The 14858-nt window shown below is 47.3% G+C and overlaps 1 protein-coding gene across 2 annotated transcripts in view; it reads left to right on the top strand.

The window, feature by feature from the left end:
- Window positions 1-14858, top strand: part of PTPRN (protein tyrosine phosphatase receptor type N) — a 169968-nt gene that overhangs the window by 72094 nt on the left and 83016 nt on the right. The window contains exon 10 of one of the 2 annotated variants that reach the window (XM_077447849.1): window positions 9205-9291. The exons of the other annotated variant lie outside the window; for it this stretch is intronic. Within the exon in view, the coding sequence (XP_077303975.1) occupies window positions 9205-9291 (87 nt within the window). The remainder of the gene's footprint in view (window positions 1-9204; window positions 9292-14858) is intronic. 2 annotated transcript variants of the gene reach the window in all.

Raw genomic sequence — 14858 nt, forward strand, 5'->3', positions numbered from 1 at the left:
GTCGCATGACAAGTCACAGTGGAAACCTGCTTCTTTAGAAATGGAGAGAAGCAGGTTTCCTTTTTCAGCTCGGTTTCCACTAGTGCGACCTGTCATGCGACTTGGGACTGCATCTGACATTTTGACTACTCAGATGTAGTGTCTTTTTTCTCCCAGCCAATAGCTGGCTTTACAGCATGGACATAGGCCTGAACTAGGAAAAAGTTGAAGTCCGAGTTCTTCTGAGGTATCCCCCCATCATTCAGATATCTAGGAGGGATACTTTCTCCGTGGTGAGAGGATTATTTCCAGGATGGGCCAGGAAGAGCCAACTTCTCTGGAGGAGATTGAACTAATTCCTGCAATAGAACTGCTGTTGCTTGCTCCGCTTTGTATCCCTTGCCCATCTTTTGAGTAGTACAGCTTACCTGTTAACCCTCTGACTCTGTCTGCTGCATAGAATCCAAAACAGCTTTGCAGACCAATTGGCTGGCAATGGGATGACCCTGAATGCTCGGCATTTAGGCTACTTTCACACTGGGGCAGGCGCCGGCGGCAAAGCGGCGCTATTTTTTAGTGCTGCTTTGACGTCGCTTTAGCAGCGTGGTTTTAACTCCTGCTAGCAGCTGAAAAAGGGTTAAAACCGGCCCCAAAGCACCGCTGCATCGGTGCTTTGCCAGCAGGTTTGCAGCGCTGCCCCATTGTTTTCAATGGGAAGGGGCTCTTTAGGAGCGGTGAATACACCGCTCCTATAGCGATGCAAAGATGCAGGTTCCAGGACTTTTTTGATCATCCTGCAATCGCACCGCTCCAGTGTGAAAGCCCTGGGATTGAATTGAGTGGCTCTTTCAGGGCGCTTTGCAGGCGATATTTTTAGCACTATAGCGCCTGCAAAGCGCCTCTGTGTCAAAGTAGCCTTAGGGATTTGAGAATTGGTTAATGTGAAGAACCATGTCTTTTCACGGATGAACCGTCGCCGCTTGCATGGTATCCTGATCTGGTTGGGGCCTTCATAGGTTTGTTTGTCGCCTTGATGTCCACTTGGACTTCTTCTGGCGTACAAGGCTGAAATACATAATTGTACCAGCATAAGTGCTCTCTCTCTCTCTTTTTTTTACTCACCTGGACGACGGTCCGTACCTTAACTGTTGGAGAGAGTCTTGTTTGGGTGGCGTATTGCTTATTTTAGGCAACAGACAGAAAAAGCAGCTAGAGAAAGATAAAGGAGTTAGCGACTGGTATTTCAGCCGGAGCAAGGAAACGGTATTCCTAAGTAAAGAAAAAGAAAGAAATGATGTTTACCGTTGGCAAAAAACAGGGTCCCCTCCAGGTGCTCCTCAGATGACAACAGGCTGCCATGCTGAAAGTCCTCAGTAATAAACAATGGACAGGGGAGGGACATTTTGTGAAAGATACAACCCTCTAAAAAATATTTTGACAAACAAGGGCAAATTTTTTTTTTACATTTGCCCCTATTCAAGATGGCCACCATGACCTCAGGCTAGACTGCGTATGCGCAGCTAGTGGCACTAGGACCTATGCGGCCCGCCCGACTCAGCCCGGCCCACCAAGCCGGCTCCTGACGTCCGTGCATGTGCAAAGCGGGCAGGAAGATGCTGAGGGACTCAGAAAAGCCGGGGCGAGGTGCGCGCCGCCTACTATGGTAACCAGGAATGAGAAGGTACAATATCACAAGGAGGGGAAGGTGTTGGGGAGGAAGAAAGCAAAAAAGAGAGAGAGGAACGCAAAGAAGGGAAAGCGAGAGAGAAGGGATGATGGGGGGGAGAAATGGAAGGATAAGTGAAAAATAGATATAGCTGCTTTCTCTGCTGCAGGATTGAGCAAATGGGGCGGTGGGTGCGTCGGCGGTAAAGCGTCGCTATTTTTAGAGGCGATTTACCGTCAATTTTGCAGCGCTATTTGGCCCGCTAGCAGGGCGCTTTTACCCCTCACTAGTGGCCAAGAAAGGGTAAAACCACTGACAGAGCGCTGCTGCAGCAGCGCTTTGCCGGTGGTATAGCCGCGCTGCCCATTGATTTCAATGGGCAGGAGAGGTGGAGGAGCGGTGTACACAGCGCTCCTTCTGCGCTCCAAAGATGCTGCTAGCAGGACTTTTTTTAGCGTCCTGCCAGCGCACCGCTCCAGTGTGAGAGCCCTCGGGGCTTTCACATTGGAGACACAGCAGCGGCGCTTTGCAGGCGCTATTTTTAGCGCTGTAGCGTCTGCAAAGCGCCCCAGTGTGAAAGGGGTCTTAGTTGAGAGACAACTGCTGTCCCAAAAGACCCACAGAAGGGGCTCCCTATCTTATCAGCGCATTTAGCTGCCCAAGAATAGGGACTGCACCTGGGAGAGGCTTGAACCCAGCTGGAAGCTGCCGCCTGCAGAGGTAAAGGATGTTCGACCACCATTCACTGACCATGAGGGGAAAAAAAAGGAGAATGCTGGGAGTACACTAATCCTATTCTTTTATAATATTCACTGGTCCTGAGGTGGAGCTTGTCACAGGTATGCTGCCATGGAGGCACCAGGAAATAAAATTGCAGGGGGTTTAACCCTTCCCTATGTTATTATTACTTTGTTGACTAAGCCTCAGTTCACACTAGAACGCGGTGTGGGATCTGTCTCCTGCACTACATACAAAATGCACTGCCTTTGCAATCTACAGCGGGTGTCAGTGCAATGCTAACAACACCCCAAACGCAGGTTGCCAACACACTGTGTTTCCCGCATCGGATTGCATGGTACAAAAGTATCATGCGATCCAGTTGCAGTGCGTTTCCAAAAGTATCGCATGCACTACTTTGATGCAATGTGATGCAATTTGAGACCTTTCAAAATGAATGGCACTAAATCCACATGTGCATTGCATGGTGCGCATTCCTGTGTAATTCTTAGCGTGAACCTAGCCTTAGAAAAACATGCCACATATCTAATTAGTGAACTGTTGCATTAGCAAGCACATTAGTTTGTCCCAAATCCCCTTTGATATTTCAGTTTTGGGATAGTGGTAGAGAGGTCAGTCACCTGTAAACCAGCTCTAAGGCCGCGTACACACGGGCGGACTGTTCGCCCAACTTAGTTTGTCAAACAATCCGACAAACAGTCCGCTCAAAATTTGCATGAGCGGACTTGACCACACACGATGAACGAACAGTCCGCTGAAAGCGTGCGCGATGACGTGAAGGGCACGTACGACGGGACTAGAAAAACTACGTCCTATACACTGCAATGCAACCTTCGGCATGTAAATCCTTTCTGAGCATGCGCGGAACTTAGTTTGACTAACAAGCCTACACACGAGCGGACTGTCCGCTCAAACCAAGTTTCAGCGGACTGTCTTACGGAAATTCCAAAAAACTTTGTTCGTCAGACTGTCCGCTGAAACTGTCCGCTGAAGCCCACACACGAGCGGACTGTCCGCTGAAACACTGTTCAGCGGACAAAGTTGGGCGAACAGTCCGCCCGTGTGTACGCGGCCTAAGGGCTCTTTCACACTGGCGGCCAGGGGCAGTAAAACAACAGGTGGGTGAGCCACCGCCTTATCTGCCTCCCCAGCCACCCACCAGATGTCTAACATTGTAGCCTGATAGGGCTATACACAGGGCCAAAACTAGAGGGGTGGGTGGGGGGCCCGTGCATTGAGAGGGGCGCCGCTGCCAGAAAACCTTAAGCAAAATGCAGGTCTTCTCCTGGGCATACCTGCCCTGCACCAACCTCACCACCACTCCTCCGGGGGTCCTGCTCCCACCCTCCCTGCCACCAGTGCCTGACCTGCCCGCAGTGTCACCCCTCCCTTCCCCTGGATGGGTGGGGGCTCTGCAGCATTGCCAAGAACCTATGAAGCTACGTCAGGTCGTAGAGGGCATCATGAAACCCTATAAGCAGAGCAAGGTGGCTGCCCTCCTGTGCCAGCTGTGCGAGAAGATCCGAAGGAAGCCACCATCATGCACTAGCAGAGCAACATCTTCTACTGTGAGCTCTGCCACCCCCTGCTGTCATCCACCCCAGGGACTGCTGGCTAAGCACTGCCTTGTATCACCCACCCAGGGCCAGGTGAGCCAGAGACTGGGCCCCTGGAAAATCTCGACCTGTAATGGCCACAAGCAGGAGCACCACTACTGTGTGCAGTGCAAGACCCTATGTGCGATCAATGTCCCGAGGAGGGCTGATTCCACAGCCACAAAGTTAAGACTCTGGAGGTCATGTTGAAGCTAGGGAGTATGGGGTGGAAATAAAGAAGCTGGAAAAGGTGGGGGAGGTTCACAAGGTGAAGGGGGTGCACAAAATGATGGGGGAATAAGGGGTTTGCACAAGATATGGGGGGAATGGGTAGGAAAGTTGCACAAGGTAAGGAGGGTGCAAAAGGTGGGGGGTCAGGGGGAAGCTGCAAAAGGTGGGGGGAGAGAATGACAAGTCGAGGGGGCGCAGAAGATGAGGGGAAGGAAAGAGAAACTGCAAAAGGTGAGGGAGGAAGGGGTAGCTGCTCAAGGTGGAGGGGTGGGGTAGAGAAGGACAAGGTGGGGGTGGGTGCACAAGAAGGGGCATGGAAAAGCTACACAAGGTGGAGGGGGGGGGACAAGGTTGGGGGGACATCAGGGGTGCCCGAGATGAGGGGGAGGGTGGGAAAGCTGCACAAATGAGGAGGGCACAAGGAGAGGGTTGAGAGGGAACAAAGGGGGGGGGGGCATGGGTAAACTTCACAAGGACAAGGTGCGGGGGGCATGGGGAGGTGAAGAAGTTGAAAAGGGTGGTGGAGGTGCACAAGGTGAAAGGGGGTGCACAAGATGGGGGGGTAAGGGGGGTGCACAAGGTATGGGGGGGTGAAGAAGGTAAAGAGGGTTCAAAAGGTGTGGGGTCAGGGGGAAAATGCAAAAGGTGAGAGGGAGAGAAGGACAAGGTCGGGGGGGGGGTTGCCAAGGGGTGCAGAAGATGAGGGGAAGGATATGGAAGCTGCAAAAGGTGAGGGGGAGCTGCTCAAGGTTGGGGGAGTGGGGTAGAGGAGGACAAGGTGGGGGGAGGGGGTGCACAAGGAGGGGCCTGGGGAAGCTGCACAAGGTGGGGGGAGAGGAATGTGCACAAGGTGTGAGGGAGGAGGACAAGGTGGGGGTTCAGGAGGTGCATAAGATGAGGGGGGGAAGCTGCACAAGTTGAGGGGGGATGAAAAGATGGGGGGAAGGGGGTGCTGGGTGCTGAAATGCTGCGGTGGTGGCAGTGGCTCCTGCTCAATATCAGCTAGGTGAGACCCATCAATAACTGCTGAATGATCACATGGCCCCCCGTGTGCCCCCTCTTCTCAAAAGTGAGACATCAGGGGTCTGTTTAGACCTCAAATATTTCTCCAAAGACCCGCTACAGGGCTGCTAAAATATTGTAAAAAGAAATGTAAAAAAAATTCTAAAATAAAAAAAATAAACAGACACCGTCCACTGGCCTACTGACACCGTCCTTTTGGGGGGGGGGGGGTCTTTGCTCTGGGTGAAAGAATGTCTAGCTTTGCCACTGGCTGTACACATGCCATAGCCGTTGTGCTTTGCTTCACAGCCGGAGCAATTTTAACTCAGGCTACAGAGTTTGAATAGTGGCACCGCCTCTCAAGCTGCCCATTGAGATCATTAGGGCCAAATGGTTGGCTCACAGATGCATTGCAGTTCTGCAATGTAAAAGCTGTTCCTGAATGCCTGCAGCTGCTGCTTTACCACCTTCTGAAAAATAATCGAGCGTGGATTGTCTTTCAAAGGGCATTAAGCATTACCACCTGTCTGAAAGAGCTCTAAGGCCCCCTTCACACTAATTTCATCTATTGCGTTCCGCTACTGTTTTGCACGTTAATGCACCAATACATAACCGAACGCTCACCAGCGATCAAAAAAGCTGATACTTGATGTGAAGCGTTGAGGGTTATTTACGAAAGCCAAATCCACTTTGCCCTGCAAGTGCACTTGGAAGTGCAGTCGCTGTAGATCCGAGGGGGGCATGCAAGGTAAATAAAAAACAGCATTTTAGCTTGCACATGATCGGATGATAAAATCAGCAGAGCTTCCTCTCATTTCAGATCTATCCCTTAGATTTATAGCGACTGCACTTGTACTACAAAGTGGATTTGCCTTTCATAAATAACCCCCATTGTGTCACAATAAACCCCCACCCTACACTATGCCCACCAATCAATAAAGCACCATGGCACACTATGATAGGTACACTTTCTTTAGCCCACAGAAATCTGTCCCTACCATGAAAGTGCTAGTTGGTGTCTTTTGCCCCCCACCCCCCCTCCCCAGTCCAACGTTTCCTGATCTTTCTCCTGCTATAATATGAATTACCCTTGGAAATTATTATTATTACCCTTGGAAATTATTATGTTACTGACACCATGTTGGAATCTCCCTGTAACTGAAATACCCTCTTTTGGTGGACCACTCTTCTAATACAATTAGGATTATCCGCAGATTTATATCAGGGGGTTGAGATGCCTGATTTCTGCCCAGTGCCCAGCTCTCTTCTGATCTCAACCCTGCAGGTTTCTTCTATACACATTGTTCTGCTTGAGAAATGACAGGCACAGCATAAACAAGTCACATGATCAAACCAGGGTAATTACAGCAATTTTATGCGATTATTCCAGAGCATTGCAAATGAGTGTTCTGAATTACGCAGAGAACACAATGTAGCATTAGAACCTTGAAAAGCCTTCTTCCTCGATTCAGTGATTCATGACTTAAAACTGAAATTAAAACAAAACACTTGGGTACAAGTCCCAAATGTATATATATCATAATCTTTCGGATATTAACAATTGATAAAAACATAGAATACTAAGATGAACAATAATAAATGTAAAAAGTGAAAGGTCTGGTATTATGGAGTAATCAGCAGTAAACATGGATCAGTTTTTATTTGCTTGGTTCCACTACAGCAGCCTTTCTCAACCCTTATACCAAAGAGGAGCCCCTAAAATAATTTTCAGGTCTTGAGGACCCTTTACTAAAATGAATTGACTGTGAAAAATGCTCCATGCATTGGTGGTCAGTAGGAAGAAGACTCCCCTTACAGTGGTGGTTAGTAGGAAACAGGCTCCCCTTGCAGTGGTGGTCAGCAGAAAGAAGGCCCCCTTTACAGTGGTTGTCAGTAGAAATAAGGCCCCCCTTATAGTGGTGGTCAGGAGGAAGAAGGCTCCCCCTATAGTGGTGATTAGTAAGAAGGTTCCCCTAACAATGGTGGTGGTCAGTAGGAAGAAGGCCCCTCTTACAGCAGTGGTCAGTAGGAAAAGGCCTCCTTACAGTGGTGGTCAATAGGAAGAAGTCTCCCTTTACAGTGGTGGTTAGTAGGAAGAAGACACCCCTTACAGTTGTGGTCAGTAGAAAGAAGGCTCCCTTTACAGTAGTGGTTAGTAGGAAGAAGGCTCCTCTTACAGTAGTGGTCAGTAGGATAAAGTCTTCCCTTACAGTGGTGGTCAGTAGGAAGAAGGCCTCCCTACAGTGATGGTCAGTAGGAAGACGCCCCCCCCTCCCCCTTATAGTGGTACTCCGTAGGAAGAAGGTTTCCCTTACAGTGATGGTCAGTAGGAAGACGCCCCTCCCCCTTATAGTGGTAGTCAGTAGGCAGAAGGTTTCCCTTACAGTGGTGGTCAGTAGGAAGAACACGCCCCCTACAGTGGTGGTCAGTAGGAAAAAGGCCTCTTTACAGTGGTGCTCAGTAGGAAAAAGGCCTCTTTACAGTGGTGGTCAGTAGGAAGAAGACCCCCCCCCCCCCCCCCCACAGTGGTGGTCAGTAGGAAAAAGGCCTCTTTACAGTGGTGGTCAGTAGGAAGAAGTCCCTCTATAGTTGTGGTCAGTAGAAAAAAAAACACCCTTACTGTGGTGGTCAGTAGGAAAAAGCCCACCCTTACAGTGGTGGTCAGTAGGAAGAAGGCCCCCTTACAGTGATGGTCAGTAGGAAGAAGGCTTCCCTTACAGTGGTGGTCAGTAGGAAGAAGGCCCCCCCTTATATTGGTGGTCAGTAGGATAAGTCCTTCTTACAATAGTGGTCAATAGGAAGAAGGCCACCCTGATGTCCTCACTAAAGACTGCTAAAATATAATTGGTGTCATGCTGCTGGCTTTGAAAGTAGCGTTAACCCTGAAACTATGCAAGCACCATCTAATGGATGTCAGTTGACCTCAGCACAAGAAACTCCTGGAAACTTCTGGAGGAACCTTTGGGATCCAAGGAACCCTGGTTGAAAAAGGCTGCACTACAGTGATAAAAGCTGAGTTCTGAGTTTTGATTCTTTGGTTAAACGGAAAGAGTTAGAACCTCTGTTGGTTTTTATTACTGCTTGTGTCCTCACTGGAAAGTTTTCCCATCACTTCCTGTCCAGGAAGTGTGAGAAGAGCCCTTATCAACAAAGACACAGCAATATAAGATCCAACGTTCTACACTTTTTTCAAAGCAAACAATTTTACACATTAACACTATCACTTTAACACCCCCTTCCCAGCTGCATATACACTATTTGGCCAAACATTTGTACACACCTGACCATCACAGCGATATGAGCTTGTACATTCCATTCCAATAATATAGAGTTGGCCCACCTTTGCAGCTATAACCACCTGCACCTTTCTAGGAAGACAGGTATTTGTGCCCATTCCACCAACGATCATTTTGTGAGGTCAGGTACTGAGATTAGATAAGAAGACCTGGTCCACAATGGGCTTTCCCATTTATCCCAATGGTGTTAGTAGGGTTGAGGTCAGAGCTTTGTGTAGGCCAGTCATGGTCCTTCACACAAAATTCATCAAACCATATCTTTATGGAGCTGGCTTTGTCCAAATGGGCACAGTTTTGCAACAAAAAAACCCCACCCAAAGTGTTACCACAGTGTTGGATGAGTACAATTGTCTAATATGTCTTTATAGGGTTTTAGCATTAACAGTATTCTCATTGGAAACACCCAAACGTAATAATTTTGAAGGGTGTTCACATATTTTAGGTCATATACTTGTAGTGTAGGTAGTCAGTGCGCATGCAGAGCCTGTAATATAACAATAGCCCAGTGGACACCCTAATACCACACTAATAATATATATGGTATATAGGGACAGCTCAGTAACTCAACATGCGAGTTACACATCTCAGGATAAGGCACTCTTGTGGACAAGGGTTAAGGATTGCTGTGGGGAGGGTGGGTCACATTGTCCTGGGAAGGGCCACAGCCCTGGGCTTACCCCTCTGCCTTTCTCCGTAGGCCACTGAGCCTGATAAATGGGGTTCGTCTGTTGGAAATCCTGGCCCAGCGAGTCCATCTGTCCACTTCCAGCTTCATCAACATCAGGTGAGGAGGACCACCATACTCAAGGTGCCTACATATAGACTATGAACATCTAATAATCACAGCCACAAGTACAGTGATAAATTGAATGAAACAAAGTACCAAGCAGGGCAGCTCTAGATTAGAAGATAATCTGATGTACTTTATTGTAGTTGTAGCTAGTAGTAGTTAATGACATTCAGCTTCACCTTTTCTGTAATGTTGAAGATGTTTTGCTGCTTATTGAAGCAGCTCCTTCAGTTGTAATGAGTATCAGGAACAAACCCCAGTATCTCCGTCATCTTAAAACGGTTCTTCAGTCCCCTGTGTCGAAATTAAAAGTCAGCAGCTACAAAAACTGTAGCTGCTGACTTTAAAAAAAAAATAGCCACTCACCTGTCCAGAGATCCAGCGCCATGCTCTGCCAACTGTGTCTCTTCACAGCTCTTGGATGCTGGTGCCAGCATCATAACTGTGGGCAGCCCTCTGTGACTTGCTGCTTCACAACCACCTGCCCACTGTGCATGCGTGAGCCACGCCGCGCCTTGTGAATGGTCCCGCAGTCTCTTGGGACCTGTGATGTGTCCCAGGAGGCTGCAGGGAAAGGAGGGTCGAAAACAGACTTCCGCTTCAATGGCCTAGGCCAATAGTCTCCAAACTGGGGCCCTTTGCTTGCCTTTATCCGACCCTTGAGGCATTATTTGTGCCCCTAACATTAAAAATGAGGCAAAATACTTGCCACTGACACCAACAATGGCCCATTATTCCTTCAATGACACCAACAATGGCGCATTTTTCCTTCAGTGACGCCAATGATGGGGCATAATTTCTTCCATGGACACTAACTTGGTTTCCCCCTGATACCAAAGATTGTTGACATTGCTTACTCCCACTGAGAACAGTCTGCCCCCCCTAAAGTCTGAAGGACAGTAAACTGGCTCTTTCTTTAGGAAGTTTGGGGACCCCTGGCCTAGGTAGTCAGAGCAGAGGTGGGAGCGGGTACCTGTCAAAACCAGGTACCCCCCCCCCCCCCCCAAAAAAAATACATTTTTGATAGAGGGTAGGAATGAGGAGGAACAGTGGAACTTCCCCTTTTGGGTGAAGTTTTGCTTTAAACCAAACCCCATAAAAATGTGTTAAGGCAAATGTTGATTTTACCATGTGGTTAACAATGCTGGGTATGTTCCCAACAACCATTAGAACTGAAGAAACTATTTGGAATGACAGTCAAGTTGGATGTGGCTAACTACTAGTAGCTAAACAGTGACCTGAATAAATGAGAAGATTCACAGACAAAATGTATGTTTAGATTTGATCTTTATGCTTTTGGGTGCATTTGCCTACTCACTTAAAACCCAACTCCCAACATTTTTTTTTTTTTAGTTTTGGATAGAGTGTGAAGAAAGTATAATCCCTTTCAACTTTATATTGCGTGGGTGTCAGACAAATTTAGAACCTCTCTATAGATTTTATTTCTATCTTTGCCCCCACTCCGGAGATATCCCCTTACAACCGGTCCAGGTAAAGAAAGAGAAATCTCCTCACTGGAGACACAGACAGCATTTAACGTGAGAGGCACTGGATCCCACCTTGTAGAGGGCAGTGGCTCAGGTTAAGCCTTTCTTGGACACGTATGGGCCTTCAAAAGTGCCTTAACCAAGATCCAGATATTTGAATGAAACAGGAATACCACACCCACATAATCCAAGATAGAAAATCCAACATGTTTCAGGGTCTGTACCCCCTCATCAGGACTGAAGGTGCAGATTGATATGAAGAAATGGTAAACCCGCAAGGGTTTTAGAAGATTCAGGAGTAACATTGATCCTTCTTCTGAAGAAGGATCTTCAGCTCTTGTTCTTCCAAACATTCACATTTAAAATCTATCAGAGGTTCTAACCCTTCTTTGAGCTATCCAAAACTAAAACAAATGTTCTGGTTGAGGTTAGGCTTTAACTTAAACTAAACCGGTGGTTACCATTAGCTTATGCAACTGGCCTTTACACTAAACAACAGGCACTTCCAGTAGCATGCAAATTTCCTTCCTTAAAGAGTGCTCCAGATGCCCTGAAGAGTGGTTTAGTCCAGTGTTCTCCAGAAAATGGGTAACAGCAATATGAATAAATGGCATAATCCTTTGTGCTCCACCTGCTATGACTACTTGTGTGTCACCCCTTGTCTGATGGGATATCCCACTGGTCTGGGATGCTGGTCAGTTTACAAAATGGAGGTTGGGTGGACTTTACTGCAGAAAGGGGGACAACTGTGCTCTGATATACAGTATATAAAGAAACCAACTCTCATGGCTCAGGAACTCTTCCTTTCTACTTTGCTACTGGTTAGTAAGGCCACTCCTTACAGGAATATGCCAATTGTAAGGCACTGGGGGAGGTAATGGAGGCTAAATCTGTTTAGCAAAGCACCAACTTAAAAAAAAAAATAATAATAATTCAAAGACAGAATCACTGAGTTGGAGAAAGGATCACCTCCTTATGTCAGTATTCTGTTGGACCACTTTTTTCTTTAATGACAGCCTTTAGTCTGTTGGGATATGTCTTTACTAACTTTACACCTCTAGACATTGCAGTATTTGCCCACACTTCTTTGCAGAGCTTCTCAAGTTCAGTTAAATTGATCATTTGTGGACTTCAGTCTTCAAATCATTCCACAGGTTTTCAATGGGGTTTAAGTCTGGGCTCTGCAGGGACATTCACCTTTTTCTCCTTCAATCACTGTGTGGTCATTTTTGCTGTGTGCTTTCGGTCATTGTCATGTTGAAAGCTAAACCATCTACCCATTGACAACTTTCTGGCAGAGGGCAGCAGATTTTCCTCAAGAGTTTGATGGTATTTTGCCCCATCCAATTTTCCTTCTATAGCAGGGACTGGAGCACTTGTTGGGATAGAAAGAAAACGGATGGGGCAAATTAGCATCAAATTCTTGAGGAAAATCTGCTGCCCTCTGCCAGAAAGTTGTCAATGGGAAGAAGATTTACCTTCCAACATGACAATGACCCAAAGCACACCGCAAAAATTAGCACACAGTCATTGAAAGAGACAAAGGTGAATTTCCTTGCATGGCATAGGCAGAGCCCAGACTTAAACCCCATTGAAAATCTGTGGAATGACTTGAAGACTGAAGTCCACAAATGGTCACCATCAAATGTACGTACGGTTGAGAAAATCAATGGAAGTGAATGGAGCCGTCTTAATGCACTCTACTGAAGTCGCTCCGACTTCAGAAAAGGTTCCTGTACGACTTCAATCCGACTTCTAGGCGACTTGTACCCATTGATTTCAATGGAAGTTGCCTCCAAGTCGGATCCCCTGTCTTAACTGAAGCAACTTTCCAGGAAGTAAAAATAGTTTTCTAGGCAAACCCCTCCCTCCCACAGAGCTGATTATTATTTGATTGGCCACTGGCAAAATCCCCTGTCTTGGAGGCAACTTCAAGTTGCCTTGTAAGTTGCCTCAAGTCGCGCTGTGATTCATACTCAAGTCATGTCCAAGTTGCCTCCTGAAGTCTCGCTGGAAGTCGTGTTGCCCCTGTGTGAACCGGCTCTTAAGGGAAAAACGTCACCTTTGTATCTGTTGCCTTCAGGCACAGGCCTTTTTTGCCTAATGGTAAATGTGGCCCTGACTAGCTAGACTGACACAGGCCTGGCCCCCTTCTCCTCTCCGATGGCTCTGTCTGTCTCTGCTGACAATATAAGGAGGATATTAACACTGCACCAGTTCTGCTGGGTTGCATTTTAGCTGCCTATCACAGTCTTGCTATTTTCATTGTACAGTTACCTTTTAAAGTGGTTGTAAACCCTTACAACACACTTTGACCTGCAGGTAAGCCTAGATTAAGGCTTACCTGTAGGTCCAAGAAATATCTCCTGAACCTACACGGTTTAGGAGATATTTGCCAAAAGACAGGCACCACTGTCACCGCACTGAGCGCGCCGCGGTCAACAGCGATATGCCGTGAGTGGCGTCTCCCGTGCGCATGCGCGTGAGTGACGTCATCGCGGCTTCGCCGAATGACAGCGGCGGAGCAGCTAGACCCACCAAGAAGATGGATGCGGCGACTACAGGGGACAGCGGTGACTTCGCTGGCTCCTGTGTCAGGTAAGTGACACATAATGGACTACTATGTGATGCATAGTAGTCCATTATGCTTTACCTTTGCAGGGAATCAAAGAGGAAGTAACACCCATCAGGGTTTACTTCCTCCTTAAAGTGAACCTTTACATACACACTTATATACTTCTAGAAAAAATGTAACCATATCTGTCATACCAGATAGACGCCACAATATGTCTGCTAATTTTAGCCAGAAAGACCTATCCAGTGCCCCACTCTGATTTGGTTTCACTTTGTTACTAGGGCATGACTTTTTCGAAGTTCATGGCTAAGCTCCACCAACTGCCATCACCCTGTCCAGTGAGTCGGCCTTTCCTGACCACTAAAGAAAATGAATGGGCAAAAAAGTCCCTCTCTAGATGGGCAAAGCTGGTAGACATCCCCAAAAAGACTTACAACTGTAATTGCAGCCAAAGGTGGTTCTACAAAGTATTGACTCAGGGGGGCTGAATACAACAAGACATCTCACTTTTCAGATAATTATTTGTAAACAAAATTTGAAAAGAATTTATCATTTTCCTTCCACTTCACAATTATGAGCCACTTTGAGTTGGTCCATCACATAAAATACCAACAAAATACATTTGCATTTTTGGTTGTAACATGACAAAATGTGGAAAATTTCAAGGGGTATGAATACTTTTTCAAGGCACTGTAGACCTCCATAGGATCACTGTGAGGCTGCAGAGCTCGACAGGTAAGTGGCTGACTGAAGCAGAGTTCTTGGTGGAAGTACAGCTGTCAGGCTTCAGGCTGGAAACAGGCAGCAGCGGCTTCCAGGTGTAGCAAGATGGCTGCGCCTCCAGTCAGCACCTCTCTTGGCTGGTTGATGGTGCTGAGCTCTGCCGCCTCAAATTGATCTTTTGGAGGTCTATATGGATTTATGACAAGCCTCGATCCACTTGAGTGCATTTTTATTTTCTTTCTAATAAATCGCTACACCTAGCTGGAGGTTCCCTCTTACTGACCACTAAGGCAATCAAATTGGATAGTGGATTGGCAGGTTGGAAGGCTTAATCATTTATGGTGCGGTTATTTTCTGCTGAGTGGTTAACCCCTCAGGGTACAGGACACCGGTCTTCTTCAGTTTGAGTCGGTCTGAGCCCTTGTACACACGGTCGGACATTCCGGCAACCAAATCCGACGGATTTTGTCCGAAACTGTTGCATAGACACGGTCGGACAAAGTTGTCGGAAAATCCGATTGTACATAACGTGATGACGTTATTTCGGTACACGGGACTACGTTCAGGCTAGTAGCCAATAGCTTTGGTCTAGGAATTTGATCTGAGCATGCGTGGCACTTTGTCCGTCGGAGTAGGCTACACATGATCGGAGTATGTCCGATAGGAGCATTTTGTCAGAAAATTTTACTGGCAAGTTGGAAAAGTTGGTCCGTCGGATATTCCGATGGAAACAGTCCGATGGAGACCACACGGAATATCCGACAAAACGGTCCGAT

This window comes from Lithobates pipiens, unplaced genomic scaffold (genome assembly GCF_037356315.1).
Source record: "Lithobates pipiens isolate NorthernLeopardFrog02 unplaced genomic scaffold, aLitPip1_a1.2 Scaffold_22, whole genome shotgun sequence".
NCBI lineage: Eukaryota > Metazoa > Chordata > Amphibia > Anura > Ranidae > Lithobates > Lithobates pipiens.